At 27.4% G+C, this 19,818-nt stretch overlaps 1 protein-coding gene across 2 annotated transcripts in view; it reads left to right on the forward strand.

Moving 5' to 3' along the window:
* Positions 1-19,818, forward strand: part of LOC105847406 (uncharacterized) — a 29,854-nt gene that overhangs the window by 8,064 nt on the left and 1,972 nt on the right. Inside the window, exons 3-7 of one of the 2 annotated variants that reach the window (XM_065793742.1) lie at positions 5,927-6,270; positions 7,916-8,101; positions 17,381-17,562; positions 18,292-18,433; positions 18,521-18,577. In XM_065793742.1, coding sequence (XP_065649814.1) covers positions 5,927-6,270; positions 7,916-8,101; positions 17,381-17,562; positions 18,292-18,433; positions 18,521-18,577 — 911 coding nt within the window. Of the gene's footprint in view, positions 1-5,926; positions 6,271-7,915; positions 8,102-17,380; positions 17,563-18,291; positions 18,578-19,818 lie in introns of both variants that reach the window. The other variant, XM_065793741.1, reaches the window with a different exon arrangement.

Raw genomic sequence — 19,818 nt, forward strand, 5'->3', positions numbered from 1 at the left:
CTCAATACTTTGACACTATATGTTACTCATTAAATACTTTGACACTATATGTTACTCATTAAATACTTTGACACTATATGTTACTCATTAAATACTTTGACACTATATGTTACTCATTAAATACTTTGACACTATATGTTACTCATTAAATACTTTGACACTATATGTTACTCATTAAATTATGAAAAATGTGAGACTTTTTATCTTCCTTGAAATGTTTGACAATGCGTTGTGAAGCAATCATAACAGTTAGCACATTAAGGGCCTTTGAGAGGGAGGGGAGAGGGGGAAAATTAACCCGAGCGCTAAGCTTGAAGGGGCGTTGGACAAATTTTTTATTTTTTATTTTTTTTTTATAATTAATAAAAAATATTTTAATGACTGACAATGTGAAATCTGTTTAGTTTTTCTATTTGAGGTTGAAACTCTAGTATTTGGAAGATTAATACATATGAAAATAATTTAAATTTTATTAGTATAAATAATTATAAACTATATTTTACAAAAAAAAATAGATTTAGTTGTAGTTGAATTAGACGAAACTGGACTTAACCCCCTGAACAGTTAGCCATGCTAGCTCGTGCTTGATTGCGCGGAAAATAATGCACAGTTGTAATTATAATGGAAGCTGATGAAATTTTGCTTTGAAGCAGTCGAAACTGATAGCACTGACAACTTCGTTAGGTAGTGCGTTCCATTGGTGAGCAACGCGATTGTTAAAGAAATTGAAGCAAACGAGACATTTGTTGACAATTTTCCGATAGAAGCGCTACTTTTTTAAGTAGTATTTAACTGTTAAAGCAAAAGATAGAACCATAGCGTCGCGTTTTTTAGATAAGTAAGCCGCCTTATCTTTACCAGGACCCAGCCAGTTATCAAGTATTTGAGTTTTTGCATCGGGTTTAAAGAAAAGGAAATGCTTACTTTAAACCCAATATTAGGTTTAATGCTTGTTTTTTTCCTATTAATAGGAAAAAAAAAATTTTTTTGCTCAAATCGTTGATGAAAATATCGTAATTTTGATTTAATGCGTTGGTAAAACTTGCTGAATTGCGGCTTTTAGTTTACAATTAGCATAAGTGTTGATTAAATAAGTATTTGGTTAAATAAGTTTGATAAATAATAAGTTCTATTTTGTTTAATTGTTGAAAACTAAAGGTTATATAAGTTGGTTGATAATTTAAAAAGGGTTTTGAATATTTTATACATATATATATTTTTAGATATTGGTAGCGCGCTTACCTCAGAAGCATGTGATCGGTGGTTCAAAGCCATCTCTGGGTAAGTTTTGCGAGGTCGATTAGGAAAGAAGTACTCTGTAATAAGACCGTATGGATTTCTTGGGGCACTTCAAAAAATTAAAAAAATAATATTATTTTTGATTTATATTGTCATTTTTACATTTTTACCAAGTTAGGAAAAAAACAAAAAACAAGCAAACAATTTGTTTCACTGGGAGTCCTTTGGTAGTTGATGTAATGGTTTATTGTGGACGTATTTTAATGTATTGAATAAAACAAATTCGCTGGAAATAAAAAATATTTTAAACAGTATCGTCAACAATAAAAAACAAGACAATAGAATAGTTTTTAAACGAAAGAAAACAAATACATAAGAAGCAGGACTGTTCCAACCACACTCCGACACGAAAACCGTAAGGAAAATACAACTAATTTATGTTCCTTTATCGAATATTTCTATTAAGAAAGTTTTTCGAATAAAACTTGCGGTCCGTATAATTGCGGAAATATAATTACTTAATTTATAAACTAGTTATAAATTAAAAAACATTTTAGGTGTTTCTAAAACATGGGTCGAAAGCATTCTTCAGATGCTCAAAACCGTACTAAAACTATTAAAAAAGCAGTAGAAAAAGCAATAACTAGACAGACTTTAGAGGATATGGAATTTATCATTAAAACACAGACCATAGAAAATGTCTCTCGTCCGAACACTCATTTAAGCCCTCCAATAAGTTAACTATTTTTTTGTATCGTGTTTTTTTTTTCTTTTAACAACCTCTGGTATTAAAATCTTTGTTATAACTTCTTTTCCTTTAGGATACCTATATAAATATATATATATATATATATATATATATATATATATATATATATATATATATATATATATATATATATGTATATATATGTATATATATTTCCATATGATCATGACCATAACACACAATCAGTCCGTGAGAGCTAAGAAGAGCCAATGAGCTCTCCTCCTCTTTCAAGATCACCTGCTGCACTCAAAATGTGTGATTCGAAGAAGTGTGGATCAGTGAGGGCCTCAAACAATTCACCTGAAGCCAAATGAATTTCAAAGTGACTCATCAGAGTCAGAAGAAAGAACTTTATCCAACAAAAGAAAATGTGATGCTTAATGTGTCTTGATAATAACTAATGATGACCCTTCTTTGCAGTCAGTTATTTTAAGTCAAAAAAATTGAGGTGTAAATATTTCAAAGGAATCCCCTTTACATTTTTTGAAGCAACGAGATTATCCCCGTGATTCTAAGAAGAGAATCTTTATTTTAAATGTGTTTTATCAGTCTTTGCCTAATAAGTAAAAATAGAAAGATATTTTTTGGTATGGAGCTCAACCACTAAGGCTCCATACTGTTTTCCTTGCTCTCTCTTAGACACGAATGCAACATTCAAAAATGGAGAGTTGTCCCTTCTTTATTGAAACGGAGGAGCTTGAAATCAATGGAAAAAACTCATAGATTGCGTTAAATAGCATTAATACACCCCATTGCACTTAAAGTTCTAGTTTTAGTGCAATGGGCTGGGTTGATGCTACTTAACGCGATCTATGATATAGATTTCTCCACTGAAATAGATTCAGTGCTCCAAAAGAGAATTGATTTTGAGACAACTAAATAAAAGATAATTATTCGTGGAATTTTGGATTTAACTTTTTTCGAGGCTGTTAGGAATTTAGCTTTTTTAGGTTACTTATTATAAGATTTTCTCAACATCAGTTTTAATTATTTATATATTTATTGTAATAGTTTAATTATATTTATGTTTTCAGATGAAACAACGCACGTAAATGCGAAAGAAAATGGAAACTTTCTTGCCTGTATGGGGCTTATTAGTCGTCACAACCCTGTCATTGCATCCCACTTGAAAGATATATATATATATATATATATATATATATATATATATATATATAGAGAGAGAGAGAGAGAGAGAGAGAGAGAGAGAGAGAGAGAGAGAGAGAGAGAGAGAGAGAGAGAGAGAGAATCGCCATCAAAAAGAAGGCTCAAGAATGAGTGCCAATTACCTCTCTCAGTTGTCTCGAAATGAGTTTATCAGAGAATGTGGTGGTGTCATCCGAAGTGTAGCTGTCAAAGGAATCCATGATGGTATCCACTTCACAATCACAGTCGATGGTACGCCCAATACATCTCACACTAATTAGATAACCTTTAATACCCATTTTCTTTTCTATAAAATAATGCTGGCAAATCAAAAAACAATTCTTGTGAGTTGACACTCAAGAAAAAGAAAGGAGTTGATACAGCCAAGCTTATCACTGATGTGATTGCAAGGCTAGGATTGGATATTCAAAACTGTCGCGGTCAGGAATACGGTAATGGATTAAATATGTCAGGTGCTTACAAGGGAGCTTAAGCTTTAACAAGGCAAAATTATTTGGAAGTCTTGTACATTTCCTGTAGCGCTCACAGTCTGAATTTGGCTGGCGCGCACGCAGTGGAATCAAAAGTACTGTTTGTGAATTGTCGAACCTTTGTACGTATTTTTTGAGATTCCACAAGATCAAAATATTCTTTGGAATTTTTGAACCTTTGTACGTACTTTTTAGTGCAAGTTCTGCTCGATAAAATATCCTTACTGAAGTGGCAGAAATTTTATTGCATAGACTTTCTATGATAAGATAAAGCTCTAGTACTGACGAATAAATCACTTGCCAAGAGGCCAAAAGAAATGCTAGCAGCTCTTAAACATGCCATTGGAAACCTGGATCTGACTAAACCGACCTGACTTGGACAGCTGCTGGAAGATTTTAAACTAAAATTAGGGGCTCTGGGTTGCAACTTTTCTAAAAGACTGTAGCTAGACCGTTAGGATTCGTCACTGAACTCGTCACAAAAAGAAAGCATAATTTGCAGTGGAGATTATGAAGAAGAATAGACTTGTGCTACACTTTTCCCTTGCTCAGCATGGAATGCTTGGCAGCAGTGGTTTAAATGTTCGCATTCGTGCGATTTAGGATACAGAAAAAGGAAAAGGTTGTGCATTAATCTGAATGCTATTAACTTAAACCGAAGCGCCTTCACTCTCTACGTTTGACCACGTGCAAGGATTGCGTTACTGATCTTTTGATTATTTCGATTGAAGAAGATTTGGCTAAAACGATGTCATCGATATTTGGGCTGCCAGAAAAGCTCGAAAAATCTATTTTTAAGCGCCTTTATCTTTCTCGAAGAATTTTTTGATTGACTTTTTGTTTATTGGTTTTAAAACTAACCGTTTCTCAATCCAGAGAACTAATAGCAACAAAAAAATACAATGTGTTGTATCAAAAATAGTTAGTTGCTGCGTTCATAAAGCTTTAAATTTTTTATTTTCTTGATTTAAAATAGGGGCATAGTTCTCCATTTTTGACCCGGGTGCCATTGACGCTCTCGAAGGACCTGAGCACATTTGAATTTGTATACAAAGTTAGGTTTATTAATTCTTGGAAGTAAATCTTTTAATGAGAAACTCTGCTCAATTTTAAGAAAAAAAAATTATAATTTGATAACTAAATCTTTTTTACATAATTGTTTTGTTAAATCATTAATTTTGTTTTGAATATTTCTAGAACCATCACCTATATACGGTAACTGAAAATATTTGTAGTTAAAGGTATTTGTAATTGTTAAATTCAAGTGAACAAAATTTTTTATTTAAATAGTTGTTCAATCACTAAGTTTAATTGGGTACTGGTTTTTTGTTAATACAATTTTGAGGTTTATACCGATATTTATAACCTCAAAACTGTCTTAATAAAAAATCAGTACCCAATTAAACTTAATGATAAATGTACATTAAATATTTATTGCTCTATTATAGTAATATTAAGCACTGTTTTACGTTCAAGAGTTTTTGTATTATTTTGATATAATATAATACATAAACAACCAATCTATATATATATATATTAGTGGTGTACACTGGATTTTTAGATGTTTGAGTTTTGACACTTAAAGGCATTGTGAAAATTCCAAACTTTTGTATGTTTATGCTTATATCAAAAAATAATGTTTTGCAAAGTATTGGGGTAATTGGAGCTTGGGAACAAAAAAACCCTAATTTTTGGGCCCACCCAGCCCTTAACGTGGGAGCAACGATTTTTTTACGATTTTTTAGAGCAAATATTTTCTTTACTATTTTTATCTAAATTTATATTCATCAACAAATTTCAAACTTCATGCAATAATCTCTTATTTTTCAAAAACTATGACCATATAAAGTCTTAACCCCCCTCAATTTGAGGGGGCTGTAAACGTTGCAGGGTCATAAAAACTGAACACTAAGAGATTATTGCATGAAACTTGAAATTTGATGATGAATATGAATTTAGATAAAAAATAGTAGAGAAAATATTTTATAAACTCGTTGCTCCCACGTTAAGAGCTGGGTGGGCCAAAAAATTAGGGCTTTTTTGTTCCCAAGCTCCAATCACCCCAATACTTTGCAAAATATTCTTTTTTGATATAAGCATAAACATACAAAAGTTTGGAGTTTGCACAATGCCTGTAAGTGTCAAAACACAAACATCTAAAAATCCAGAGTACACCACTGTATATATAAATATATATATATATATATATATATATATATATATATATATATATATATATATATATATATATATATATATATATATATATATATCTTTTAAGAAATTGCAGTGGAGATTATGAAGAAGAACAGACATGTGCTTCACTTTCCCCTTGCTCTGCATGGAATGTTTGGCAGCAGTGGTCACAATGTTCGCATTCATGCGATTTAGGATACAGAAAAAGGAAAAGGTTGTGCATTAATCTGAATGCTATTAACTTAAAATGCATAGAAGAAGGTGTTAAGTTAACTGAAGAAAAGAATGAAGAAATTGAGGAATGTAAACTACCTAAATGTTTTGTAGCGAAATGGGGAACATGGGGAAATTGGACAGAGTGTACATCTCGAGGCAGAGAGTCAAGAACGCGACAATGTTTAGAAGAAAATGATTTTAGCCAATGTGAAGGTAAGAAAATATATTTTAGTAGCGTTGAGTCAATTTTTATAGGACGATTTTTGAGGTTCTTTATTTTCACCCGGGTAAAAACATATAATTCTGCAATACAGGTAACTAAATACAAAAGCAATTTATTCCACATAAATGATAACGTTTAAAAGTCTATTAGAATGGTTTCGAGATATGAACCATAGAAATATACAGATCTAAAATATGAACCTTAACGCTTAAAAGTCTATTAGAAATATTCAGATCTACATTATAAAAATCTACTTTTTTTTAAAAAGTAACTTATTTTTATTTACTTTTTTCAACAGATAGCATTGAAAGACGCAACATTGGTAATTGGGGTTGAAGTGTTGACGTTTTTTTTCAGAACTTAGATAAACTACTATATATGATAAGTTTAAATAATATATAACCTTTCTTTTTTATTATAAAATAAACTTATCAAACTTGGGATCCTTTTACATACCAGAGTCACCAGAATTTCAAATAATTTTACATACCAGAGTCATACCAGAATTTTAAATAATTATACACCAGAAGTCATAGAATTTCAAACAATTCCTAGACCCACAAAGTATTTAGTTTAACATAGAACTTAAATTGACTTGTTTAAACTTATCTGGTAGCGCAAATTAAAAATTAAAAATATAACTGGAACCATGGTTCCAGTTATATTTTTAAGTAGATTTATTATCAAAGTTCAGCAGAGTAATCAATTTTTTAGATAAGTGATTAAAAAAGAAATAATTTTTGTTTAAAACTCCTCATCTCAATCAGTAAAGCATTGGGAAGGAAGAAAGAGGGTAGTTCAAAAGTTATTAGGGGCCTGAGCCAATCAACTTTAAAAGTAATAAAATTCAAAAGTTGTCACTCTAAAAAGTAAAATGCATGTACATAAACATGCCAACATTAACAACTAGTACTACTATTCTATGTTGCTAAAAAGTTCAATTTTTGTTCAGACTATTTTTTTAGCTTTAATAAGGGGTCGTCCATAAAGTACCTACGCTTTATTTCGACCCCCCCCCCTTCCTGTAATTTGCTGTACGCTTTTTTAAGTACCCTCCAACTCCCTATAAATTATGCTTTTAACCTACCTATCCAACATTTTTTGATATTTTCTTTATTTAGTGTATCCTTTCTTTTATAATTGACCACGTGTCCCCCAACTCATATACACCATTTGCAGACCCTCTTTCCCTCATCCGAGCGTACGTACATTATGGATGATCCCTAATAATCTTGAAATTCCATTAGAGGCAAGATAAAACACTTTTATTAAATTATCTACATGCCAGACTTACATACTGGTTTCTATGTCATCAAATAAAACTTGTGTTTAAGAATAAGGGTTTTTTTTCATTTATAATTTGTTTGTCAAGGAGGAGGGGAGGGGGAAAAGTAGTTTAGGGGCCCGGATGAAATTATTGCGGACAGGCCCCAATTTTTAGCGCTACGCTACTGATCCCAATATTCAAGTAGTTAAAAGTATAGTCATTAAAAAATTAAGCTTAAATTGGTAAAAAAAATGTATAGTATTATTACATATGTTAAAAAATGACAAAAAAAAAAGAAGAAATTTGTTGACAAAATATTTTACTTTTAAATTAAATTATTTTACTTTTTAATTGAAATTTTATTTAAGGACCAGAAAAAGAAAAGCGACCTTGTAAGTTTGAAAGAGTCGAGAGCAAACAAAAAGAAATGGTAATTACGAAGAAAACAAAATGTATACCAAGATACAGCATTCCAAATGGGAAAGAAATTGTTAAAACAATTCCAAACGGAATAAAAGCTATTTATTCATGCAATAAATATTACAGATTAAAAGGTATGCTATTATTTAAATTATTTATAAACACAATTATAAATTAAAAGGTTTGTAACTATTTTGATTATTTATAAACATAATTAGTGTTGCATTTAAAAATAGTAAAGATGATCTCTATTGCATAAAAATGTCGTAGAAACTTTTAATGCAGAAAAATTTCTTTATGCTTTTAAAAATAAAAAAATTGGATATAAATTAATATTGCTAAAACCTGTTAAACTTTGTCGATCGTATGATGACAGAGCCTATTGCGTCAACGTGCTTGTGAATAACCTCTTTTTCTCTTTCCAACATTAGTAATGTCTAAATAAATCAGTTTGAAGTCAAAGCTGCTTATATTTTGTTTGTATTGACTGTTTAGGTGAATAATGAATAAAAAAATCAGTGTTAAACATTAGTTAAAAAATGATTCAAAACATTTTATCTCAAGCGACCAAAAATAATGTTAAATAACCAGCAAAAAATGAAATAAAATGGTATGATGACGTGGGCGTGTATGACATCAAAGGCGTGAATCGTGCCTCAAAACGTATATGCTACATAAAAATGTTTAAATAACTATTGTTTGACATACCGTACCGGAAATAATATATTTGAAAAAAAAAAAAAATTGTTTACGAGTCTTTGTTTGTTTTTAATCATTTTCTAGGAGCAATATTACCCTTAAATTTGAGAGGTTTTAATTTTTCATGTCGCCAAAAAAATTAAAAGAAATTTTTTTAAAATAAATCAATCTTTCCGTTGAGTTTTAATATAGTTTAAAATACCCCAAAAAGATTTTCTTTCTTTTTTCATATTTAGGACAGTGAGACCCGATTGCCCTAATTTTTTGTAAAACTTTCTTATTTTACATCAGTATTAATACAACAAAATTTAAAGTTTGCACACTCTCCAAAAGTATGTATCTTGATACATAACCTGCCCGTATAACTCCTTTTTTTTGAAAAGACATTGACAGAATATTTTTAAAATTTATGATATAATTGTTCAAGGTAACGTAGTTTTAAAAATGCAATCGTTTCTGGTGGGCATTTTTTTTTTTCAAATGCGTTTTTAGTACAATCTCTGTAGATATAGTTTAACTGAATAACTCTAGTTTATAGTTTAACGGAATAACTATAGTTTTATGCGCAACTATGGTCACGCATGCGTAACACGCTTAAAATTAGTTTTTACAAAACGAAAAAGAAAATATTTTAATTCATTAGAGTTAAAACCATTGTAGTGTTTCTAAAAAAAACAATAAAAAAATCCTGCTTAAAAAAAGCAAGGACAAATACGAGTTAGGAAATAGCTATAGTAAGATAACAATTTTGAAATGGATTAAATATATAGTTTCCACGAGAGATTCCCATGAGAGGTTCTGATTTTTTGTAAAGGTTCTTAGGCTTCTTGTTTTAAACCATTGAAAAGTGATGACTTATAACCAAAACTTTTATATAATGTTGCATCATTAGCAAAAAAAAAAGCACTTTAAAACTATGAAAAGTATTGTTAATAAAGAAAGGATTTGGTAAGAAACCTTAAAAGTTTGCAAAAAAATGTCGTCTATTAAAGATAACTTTAATCTGCAAATGAATAATAAAGACTATTTAAAGACTTTCATACAAATATAATTTGTAGAGAAAATCAGATTGTCGGACCATATAGAAAGCTTTTGATTTTTAAAGAAAGAGCAGTGTTCCTTGTCTTACCTTTTACATCTAACGAACGGTAATTTTTTATATAAATTATTTATATCAAAAATTGACAGTAAAATAAGAAAATTTAAACCTTATTTTGCTAAAAATATTGCTGAAATAACTGCTAAAATGTTCTTTGAAAAAACCTGCTAATGGTAGAAGTAATAATAGTTAAACTGTTGATCAAAAGATAACCAAAGATCTAGAAATTATCAAAGATCTAGAGTTTTTTTAAAAAAAGGTAATAGATCCAGCAAATTTTATTTTGCTGATAATCAGATCATATTTTTTTTAACTTAAAAAAAATAAGACGTTTTATGTAAAAAACAGAAAATAATTAAGGTGTAAAACATTTTACTATAAATACTAAATATAAAAAGTATTTGTTACGTATTTGGTACGTATATAAAAAATAAATAGTTACCATACCCCTTTGAACGTTTTTGAGATATTTTTACTCGCTCTTCCTTCACAATTGACAACATTTGAAATTTAACAAAATGAATATAGGGACTAAGATTGACTCTTACATAACTCAAATTCAAAATAATATTTATATAAAAGGATTTTGTATAATATTAATTTAAATAGTCATTCAAAGTTACCTCACAAATGGGGTAACTTTGAATGCGTTATTTTCTAAAAGCAAAACCTATTCAAAAACGCACTGCTTTGTTTTAATATTTAATAAAAACAACAGTCTAGTTTCACATTAATTTACTTTTGCTAAAATAAAATAATATTATTTCATAACAAACACCCATTTAGTATTTTATTTTGCTTTAATGGGTAAATTTTAAGTAGACTAGCATAAAAAAAGTCTCATTTACATCAGTTTTACGAACAGACAATACAAGTGGAACATCTTTACATTTTGCCAAGAAATCCTCAAAAAAGAAATACTTTTAAAAAGGGCAAAAGTAATTTTTTTTTCTTCCCTTTGAGCCTGCTTTTTCCTTGACATCAACATAAAACAATTGTTAAGTACATTAATTACTGGCTTGGCTTACTAAAATTACAACTACCATCTGGCAAATGATCGAAGATTATACTTATATCTAATGGGTAAACCCCATATTTCTTTCAAAACCACTTAGCTACTACGTTTCTGATTACCTTTTGATCTGAAAAAATATGTTTATAAGTAAAGAAAGAACAAAGGAGATTTTTTTTTGTAATTGTCTGTGCTTTTTTTGAAACAAGAGGTTTTCGATTGATTTTGATTGGTAGAGTTACCAGTTATATAACAAGATACTGTTTTCTTCGCAACAAGATACTATTTTCTTTAGTAAATTCAAGTACCTTTTCACTGTAAAGATTGCTTAGATTATAACTAATAGGACTCCTACAATTTGAAAAAAAAACAATAACAAACCAGTCAAAAAAGTGAATAGAATCAAACAGTCACAACTTTAATTGTATTTTACATTAGGTGGTCCACTTTTGGTCCTTGTTGTCCATAAATGGTCAGCTTTATAAACATAACCAGAGACAAATCGACTAGAAGCGCATTTTTGTATATTTGTATACTATGGATTTTTATGTATTTTCGGATTAAGTTTTTAAACTTTATTATACAAGGTGGTCACTTGCACCTAATGAACATCTAATGCTTTCATCTTATAATGTTTATTGTTACCATAAAATTTGAAAACTGGCACCAAGTATAATTTTTATACTGCCTTATGTCAATTTTTTTTTTCGTATAAAAGTGGGATAGTACTGCTATGAAATGTTAAACAAAATCAAATTTAAAAATAAATAACAGTACTTTCAACAAACTTAATTCAACACAATATCGAATGTACATACACATATTATATGACATATTTCTCATACAAGATTTAAAATTTATTAGTGTTTTGCAACAAAAGTATTTAGATACACAGACACACACAGACAAACATATATATATATATATATATATATATATATATATATATATATATATATATATATATATATATATATATATGTATATATATATATATATATATATATATATATATATATATATATATATATATATATATATATATATATATATCTGTGTGTATATGTGTGTGTTTATATATATATGTGTGTGTGTGTATATATATATATGTTTATATATGTGTATGTGCTTATGTTTATATATATGTGTTTATATATGTGTATGTGTGTATATATATGTGTGTGTGTCTGTTTGTGTATACATATATATGTTTATATATGTGTATGTGTGTATATATATGTGTGTGTGTCTGTTTGTGTATACATATATATGTTTATATATGTGTACGCGTTTATGTTTATACACACACATATATAAATGTTTATATATCTATATGTGTTCACATGCAGAAACAATGTGTATGTATGTGTGACTTACTGTTTATAAAAATGATATTTTAATTTTTACTCATAATAATATTATATATTATACATGTATGACAAAATATTATATATTATATATTATACATGTATGACAAAGGAATTTTTTAAGTTGTTTCATGTTTTTGACTATTTATATAGTGGGGTTATTTAAACCTTATTCAAAGTTACCCCATATGCGAAAAAATGTATACAATAAAGTATGTTATGCAATAGCAATGGAACATAACTATAGTAGGCTAACAAACTTCGTTAGATTTTACAAGCTTTATAAATTTATAAACAAAAATTATGCAACTTAGACAACTAACTGCTACACTAGCTGAGGCAGTGTACAATGTATTCTGACTAATTTATTTGAGAAAAATATCCGAAATATTTAATTAGTTTTTTAAGAAACAATAAAAACCACTTGGACATTTTCCATATTTAAAATCCCAGCGTTTTTAAATGAAAGTTCTTGTCAAATTAATATAATTAAATTATAGAAAAAGTAATTTAACTAAATCATTTTAATACCATTTTTTCAACAACCAAAAAAATTTTTCAGAAATTTATTTGAAAGTTTTCGTTTCAATAACTTTTATAGCCTCACTTACTCATCAAATGCAGTTTAGGTTAAAAAATTGTTTACTTCAAATTATTAAGGATTAAAAAAGAGGCTGATCTATAGAACGAATTGTTTGGTGTATATCCTGACAAGATAATCAACTTCTTAGGAATTTAGGGGAAAATTTGTCCCTTTGCCTTTAAAACCGATGTGTGCAATTTTTTGCATGATTTTTTCTTGTTTTACTTTCTTAAACAAGAAGGAAATTTATAAATGACTTTTTTGAGCAATAATATATTATAATTCATTAAATCAAATTTTTTAACAAATATAAATAATATTATCAGATTTGCACTGTTAGATGATTAGATACGGATAAAGGAATTATTCATATGGGTATAGATGGTGGTTGAGAATACTTGAAAATTGTAATGAATGTTTTTAGTATGGAAACAGATGCTGACTGTCAAGAGTCCAATAGTACTGGTGTTAATAAAGTTCTTGTATTGGCTTTTATCAAAAACGTTATTGAAAATAATGCAAATCTGATGCATAAGATACTCAACTATTTAAAATTTTAATTATCAGCTGCTAAACATAATTGCAGGTAATTGTGTTTAGCAACTTAGTTAGGCTATGGATTAAATACTCTTGTAAAAGCGAAAAGTCAAATCTGGTAGAAAAAAGAAATTTCAATAAGTTAAAGTTGCTGTATTAAAGCTTTTCTAAAAATGGATTTTAAAAATGTTTTTTTGAATCTACAAAAATGTTATACTTTCATGTCTACTTGATGTAGCTCGATATAAGAATGTTCTTGGTGTAATTCCTCCACCAGAGCTTCATTTGCTGATAAAGATTGTGACAGTGATTTCAAATATATTGTGCAAGGTATTTGTTATCGATGTCTCGCTACATAATCATATGATTATTTGGCATAGATATTTTGGAGGCAGATTGGTTGCTAGAAATGCAAGTAAAATACAGAAGCTTCTGCTCCCCAATTTATCATTATTACTTAATATAACATGAAATTATTACATAATCTAAACTTCAACCTTTATTAGTTAATAAGTGCTTTGGGATTTAACTTCATGAAGGTTACAAAAATACTATTGTAAAGTATATTAAAAAATTGAAGGTTAATTTAAATTAGAAGAATTTTTAGGAAAAGAATTATTGAATATGAAGTTGAATAAAATATGAAAGCAATTCTTTTTACAAACATTTTAATGTAATAGACGTACTAACTATTTCGTTTTTAGTTTTTAGGTTGATTTATGAAACTGAAACTTATGTAAAGATTAATTCCAACCAAAATCTTTCGATTGGATGGAAAATTTATTTTATTACACACCATCTCCTTGTTTTTTTAAACAAAACTATGACGCCATTAGGATTGCTTGCAGATCAATGTTCTGAATCTGTTCATCGCAACATTTTTAAAACTCTCTACTAGAGTAGGAGAAATAATATCTGAAATAATAAAAAGATAAAAAAAAAATTAGACAGAGGTCGCATTGAGCATATAAAGTCAAACTCTGGATAATATTTTTACGTATTCGTTATTACCCAGTGGGCACAGTACGTTTTTTGTACGTTTTTAGGTTTAAACCCAATAAAAACGTCCAAAGAACGTTTAAAAACGTACTGTGCCCACTGCGTAAAAGCCCACCTAGGTTTATAAAAATCATTTTTTACCACAAGTTTGAAATTTTTTTAATTATTTTTTTATTTTTTTTATACATGTTTATTTTATAACTATTAAGTATTTACGAGTAACCAATCACAGATTAGCGGTAAAGGTATACAAACATAAATATATCATAAACATGAAGTCCAAAATATGCGAACTAAATAAAAATATAGTTGTTTATTACTTTTAAGTATCTTTTTTAATTTTTTACCATCTGACCCTGTAATTGGGGCGGATCCAGACCGTCCCTTAAGGGATGGGGGGGGGGGATTCAATATTTTTTTGACTTAGTGGATCTTGACCATATAGTAAGAGTGAGATTTTCAGATTATAGGATTTGTGGGCAGATAATGGCGCAAATTTTTTTATGATTTCATATCATTTTCAAACAGTCTGCTTATTAGACCCAATTTACTACTTTTTTAAATAACATGGTGAGTTAAATACATAAATATAAATAAAAATTATTTTCAAAAACTCGAAGAAGGGGGAGGGCAATTACCCCTATTTCTCCCCCCCCTCCTCCTAAATTTTCTAAAGTAATATTTTTAAATATCTGATAAATATTTTCTTCTAAAAAATTAATATTTTCCTTTATCAGATTTACTTCCAAAATCTATTTACTGTTCCGTACTTTTAAAAGACTCACAAGAAATAAATCAGGCTATACTTAGCTTTTTATAGCTCTAAAAAAATACTTTGTAACTTGGAAAAGAACAATTGTATAGTCTACTTTAGGCAAATCATCAATGACAGGTACAGTTACAAGTAATATTGCAGAAAAAACTTGCAAAGTTTTTTCTGCAATATTACTTGCAGTAATATTGCAGAAAAAACTTGGTCAAGGTAAAACATTGCAGTAATATTGCAGTACCAAACTTGGTCAAGGTAAAACATTAACATGTTAACAAAATTTTAAACCAATTTGAATTCATCCATAAAATATGGGTTTGTTATCATCGCATTACATGGCTGATTGAATATATTGAATTCCTACTTTGAAATAAGTGTGAGAAATAACTTATGGAACAATGATAAAAATTGTACTGCATTATTCTTCAGGAGAATAGCCTAATATTACAGCTGTTTTTGCTTTGTCAAGTATTGCTAATGCAAAATGACATCTTGTTTGTTTTTCCATGGTAACCTGATCAAATTACTATACTTCAGAATATTTGTTAGTTTTATTGTTTGTTTGTTTATTTAGTTAGGTTGTTACTTTTTTGCTTTTTGCACTTTTTTTTAGAATTTTCATTCTTGATAGAGTTTGACTGCATTAAATACATTAAAATTGGTAGAATGTGTAAATAAACTGTTATACTTGATGGTTTATATAAATATAGTTTATAATAAACATCTAATATAACATCTTATATAATAAATATAATAAATATAGTTTACAATAAACCATATGGTTTCTTAACTGTAAATCTCGATGGATTTCTTCCCAACATTTTCGAGTTTTTTTTTTTGAGCATCTACCGTTCTGCTAAATCACATTCTTCAAATAAAACCTTTTTTGGGCCATTTGACCAATTTTATTTGTAACAACACATTAATTAACCATTTTTATTACTAAAACGATTTTTTAAAAATCACAATAATATATTTTTTTGAAATATAAAGTACATTTATTATTGAAACTACAGTATGTTATAAAACTTATGTTATAATACTATATTTTATAACAAAATGTTTGTATATGTGTTACAATCAAAGTTCCAAAGACATTGATGGTAATATAGAATATATTCAGACAACTTGAAATAAAATGCAAATATATATATATATATATATATATATATATATATATATATATATATATATATATATATATATATATATATATATATATATATATATATATATATATATATATATATATTGAAAAAGAGTACATAGTTAATAAACGTTTCGACTTGATTTAATAGCGCTGGGAAAATTTTTGTTTTTATGTATTAACGTAGGTCTCGCAGTCTATCTTATTATATAAAATCTATTGCGTTACCCATTACTTTATTATAAATTTTGTTGAGTCGGACACCATTTGTTCAACTGTATGAAAAATAACTTAATAACACTTGATTTTTTATGAATGCCAAACATTGCATAGAAAAATTTCTACAGAAAAAAGGTTTAGATAAAAGTAGAATAATATTTTTAACATAAATTTAATTACATGGCAATTACCATGGCAACTTTTAAAAACGCTACTGCTGACTATTCTAATTTGTTTTCGTTTAGCTGTCAAAGGATTGTCTACAGAATTTAAATATAAATGACGAAAAGGTAGTGAATCTGAAACACAACCCCGCAATATTCAACGAATAAATTACAAAAAAAAACATGCGATATAAATCTTATTCGACTTATACACATAAAATTTGATATAAGCCGTTTTTTAGTGACAATATGATTTTTTTGGCTTATATAAATATCGGATTTAATATAGAGAAAATATTATCATTACAGCTAAAAATACATTAAAGCACACCTCCACTAATCACTCTTTTAAATATGGAAAACGCTTATGTTGGCGCAATTTAAATATCACAAGCTCAAATTTTTCTTTCTCCTGTTTTTTTTTCAATTACGTGCAGCATTTTTGTACATTAAATTACATTTACATTACAAGTACAACCAAATTAAATTTCCATTACAAGTTAAACATTTCCATTACAAGTTAAACCAAGCTACATTTACATAATTCTTAAATTAAAAAAATCTATTATAAACCTTTTATATTGAAAACAATTTGCAACACAAAAAAAAAAAAAATGAAATCTTAGAGGCACAAATTTGAAGTGTTTTTATGAATTTTATCTTATTAACATTTCAAATGAGCTTGAAATTATTCACTAAATAAATACCTTTTAATGTTTTTTCTTTTAAATACACAAACGTAAAATAAAAATTTTGTTAATATTTATGCAGTATAAGTACACCATGTAGTTAAAATAATTCACATAATGAATTTGTAGGTGACAAGTCTGAAATGAGCTGTATTAATGGAATAGGTTGGGAAGAAAATGATTCACCATACTGCGTACCTATATGTGGCAAACCACAACATAAACCGAATAGAAACTCGATTGAACGAGCCAGACTTCTTGGTGGTTTACCTTCCGCTGCACATAGCTGGCCATGGCAAGTTGCTATAGAGGTACTTTATAATTAGTCATATATATATATATATATATATATATATATATATATATATATATATATATATATATATATATATATATATATATATATATATATATATATAATTAAATTTTTAATGTAACCAAAAAGATTGTCTATATGCAAAAATTGTTGTTAATTTTTTATACCTGATGATGTCAATTAATATTGATGAAACATGTTGTCAAAAAGTTTTAAAAAAGTTGTTATTTATTTGAAAATTATATATATATATATATATATATATATATATATATATATATATATATATATATATATATATATATATATATATATAAAACATATTTTGATAATATAAGATTTTATACTTAAGATTAAAAATATTAAATTTAACTTAAAAGAAAAACTAATAAACAACAAAATTATCATTTTAAGATAGACAAAGTTTTCAAGGATAATAAAAATAGTAGTACTAAAATTGGCAACTAAACAAAAAAAGATTGAACCCGTATAATCATTAACAATTTAAAACGTTTTTAGATATAAAAAACAAAACGTTTTTACGCCTAAAAACACCTCTTTATTTTCACTCTCCATCTTTGTAATCTAAATTATTTTTTGAAAAAACTAACTTTAAGTCTAACTTTCGATAGCAATATGTTCTATCTCTTGATCTTTAAACACTGTCCTTAAAGTGAACATTCTGATTTTAAAATTATTACTGTTTATGATAAACCTAATTTAGGTTCAACCGCCAAAACTTGATTGGAAATTTTATTGTGGTGGAAGTCTGCTTAATGACAAGTGGATTGTAACTGCAGGGCATTGTTTATTTGATGAAATCACTAGAAGACAATATAAAAACACTGAGCTTCGAGTTTTTCTTGGTATTCATAATATTTCTAAAAGATGTGAAGATACTGACCTTATTTTTAACGTTCGATATACAGAAGTTCATCCAAAATTTAATTTAGATTCTTTGGAAAACGATATTGGTTTGATTGAGTTAGAAAAAAAGGCTAAACTATCAGGTAAGAAATTGCATGCGTGTAAAGGAACCTCAAACGTCGCAAAAACTGTTTGCAATTTACTCTTTGATAATATAATATAAGTGATAAAACACTACTGAAAAAAATAGAAAAATCAGTAGAAGTGTGTAATTTAATGTACTCTGAATGCAAAAAATGCAATAATTTCTGTTTATTTTTTTATCTTTTTTTTTTACTCTGCGTGTTACAATATGAAATTACAGTTGATATGTTTTAAAGCAAAAAATTATAAAGTCAATTTTACCTATTTTTGCCTTTCAAGTGTTTATTCAATTTTAATTTGTCTTCGAGTCTAATATTATTATCTATTTAAAAAATGTGAAGACTTTAAATTATATTTTTAGCTATCTTAATAAAACGTGTCTTTTTTTATTTTTATTTCTCAATTTTATTTAGTTATTTCATTAAAAGCTATCTAATTACTTAAACCTGTACAAATATTTCAAATAAAACCAATCTAAATATTTTAATAAAAACCTGTCGAAATGTTTCGATAAATTCCTGTCTAAATTCTTTTTTAAGATCTTTTTTTTTTTAATTTTTTAATTTCAATTACCTACTCCCTCTGTTCTGAAATATTGTTCCGATTTGCATTTAACGTAAAGAATTATTGAAATTAATAATAAATTACTCCATTACAAAATTACTTGATTATAAAAATTTTGATTAAAAAAACGACTTTTTTAAAAAGAATGATATACGGTAGTAAACTATATTATTGGCATAAAAATGTTTATTACATTATAGAAAAACATCCAAATTTTATATAAATAATTTTAAAAATTGCTAACATTATTTACTTTCAATAAGTCTTTAAATTGAATGCAATCGGAATTTCGGAACGGAGGAGGGATTATTTTATTAATCTAACTAATTTCTTATCAGAAAATTTTATTTAAACTAACTTTAGTCATGTCTAGTTTGACATTAATTAAACTAGATGTTTAATTGTTAATTTTATAATAAGACACTATTTATTTTAATAAAGCATGTTTAGTTAACTATAGTGAATTCACTTAATTTGAATTAACTTAATTTGAAATCTTGACTTATATTAGTTACGCTCTGTGAACCATAGTGTTTAAGTTGTAAATAAAATCATTTTCTAAATACTTAAAAAAAAAAAAACTTAAATATTTAAAGAAGAAAAAATATATACCGGGTAAATGAAATGTTGGCATTAAAAAGTTATTTTTTTAGAAAGTATTTTCGAATATTATTTT

Source organism: Hydra vulgaris, chromosome 03 (genome assembly GCF_038396675.1).
Source record: "Hydra vulgaris chromosome 03, alternate assembly HydraT2T_AEP".
NCBI lineage: Eukaryota > Metazoa > Cnidaria > Hydrozoa > Anthoathecata > Hydridae > Hydra > Hydra vulgaris.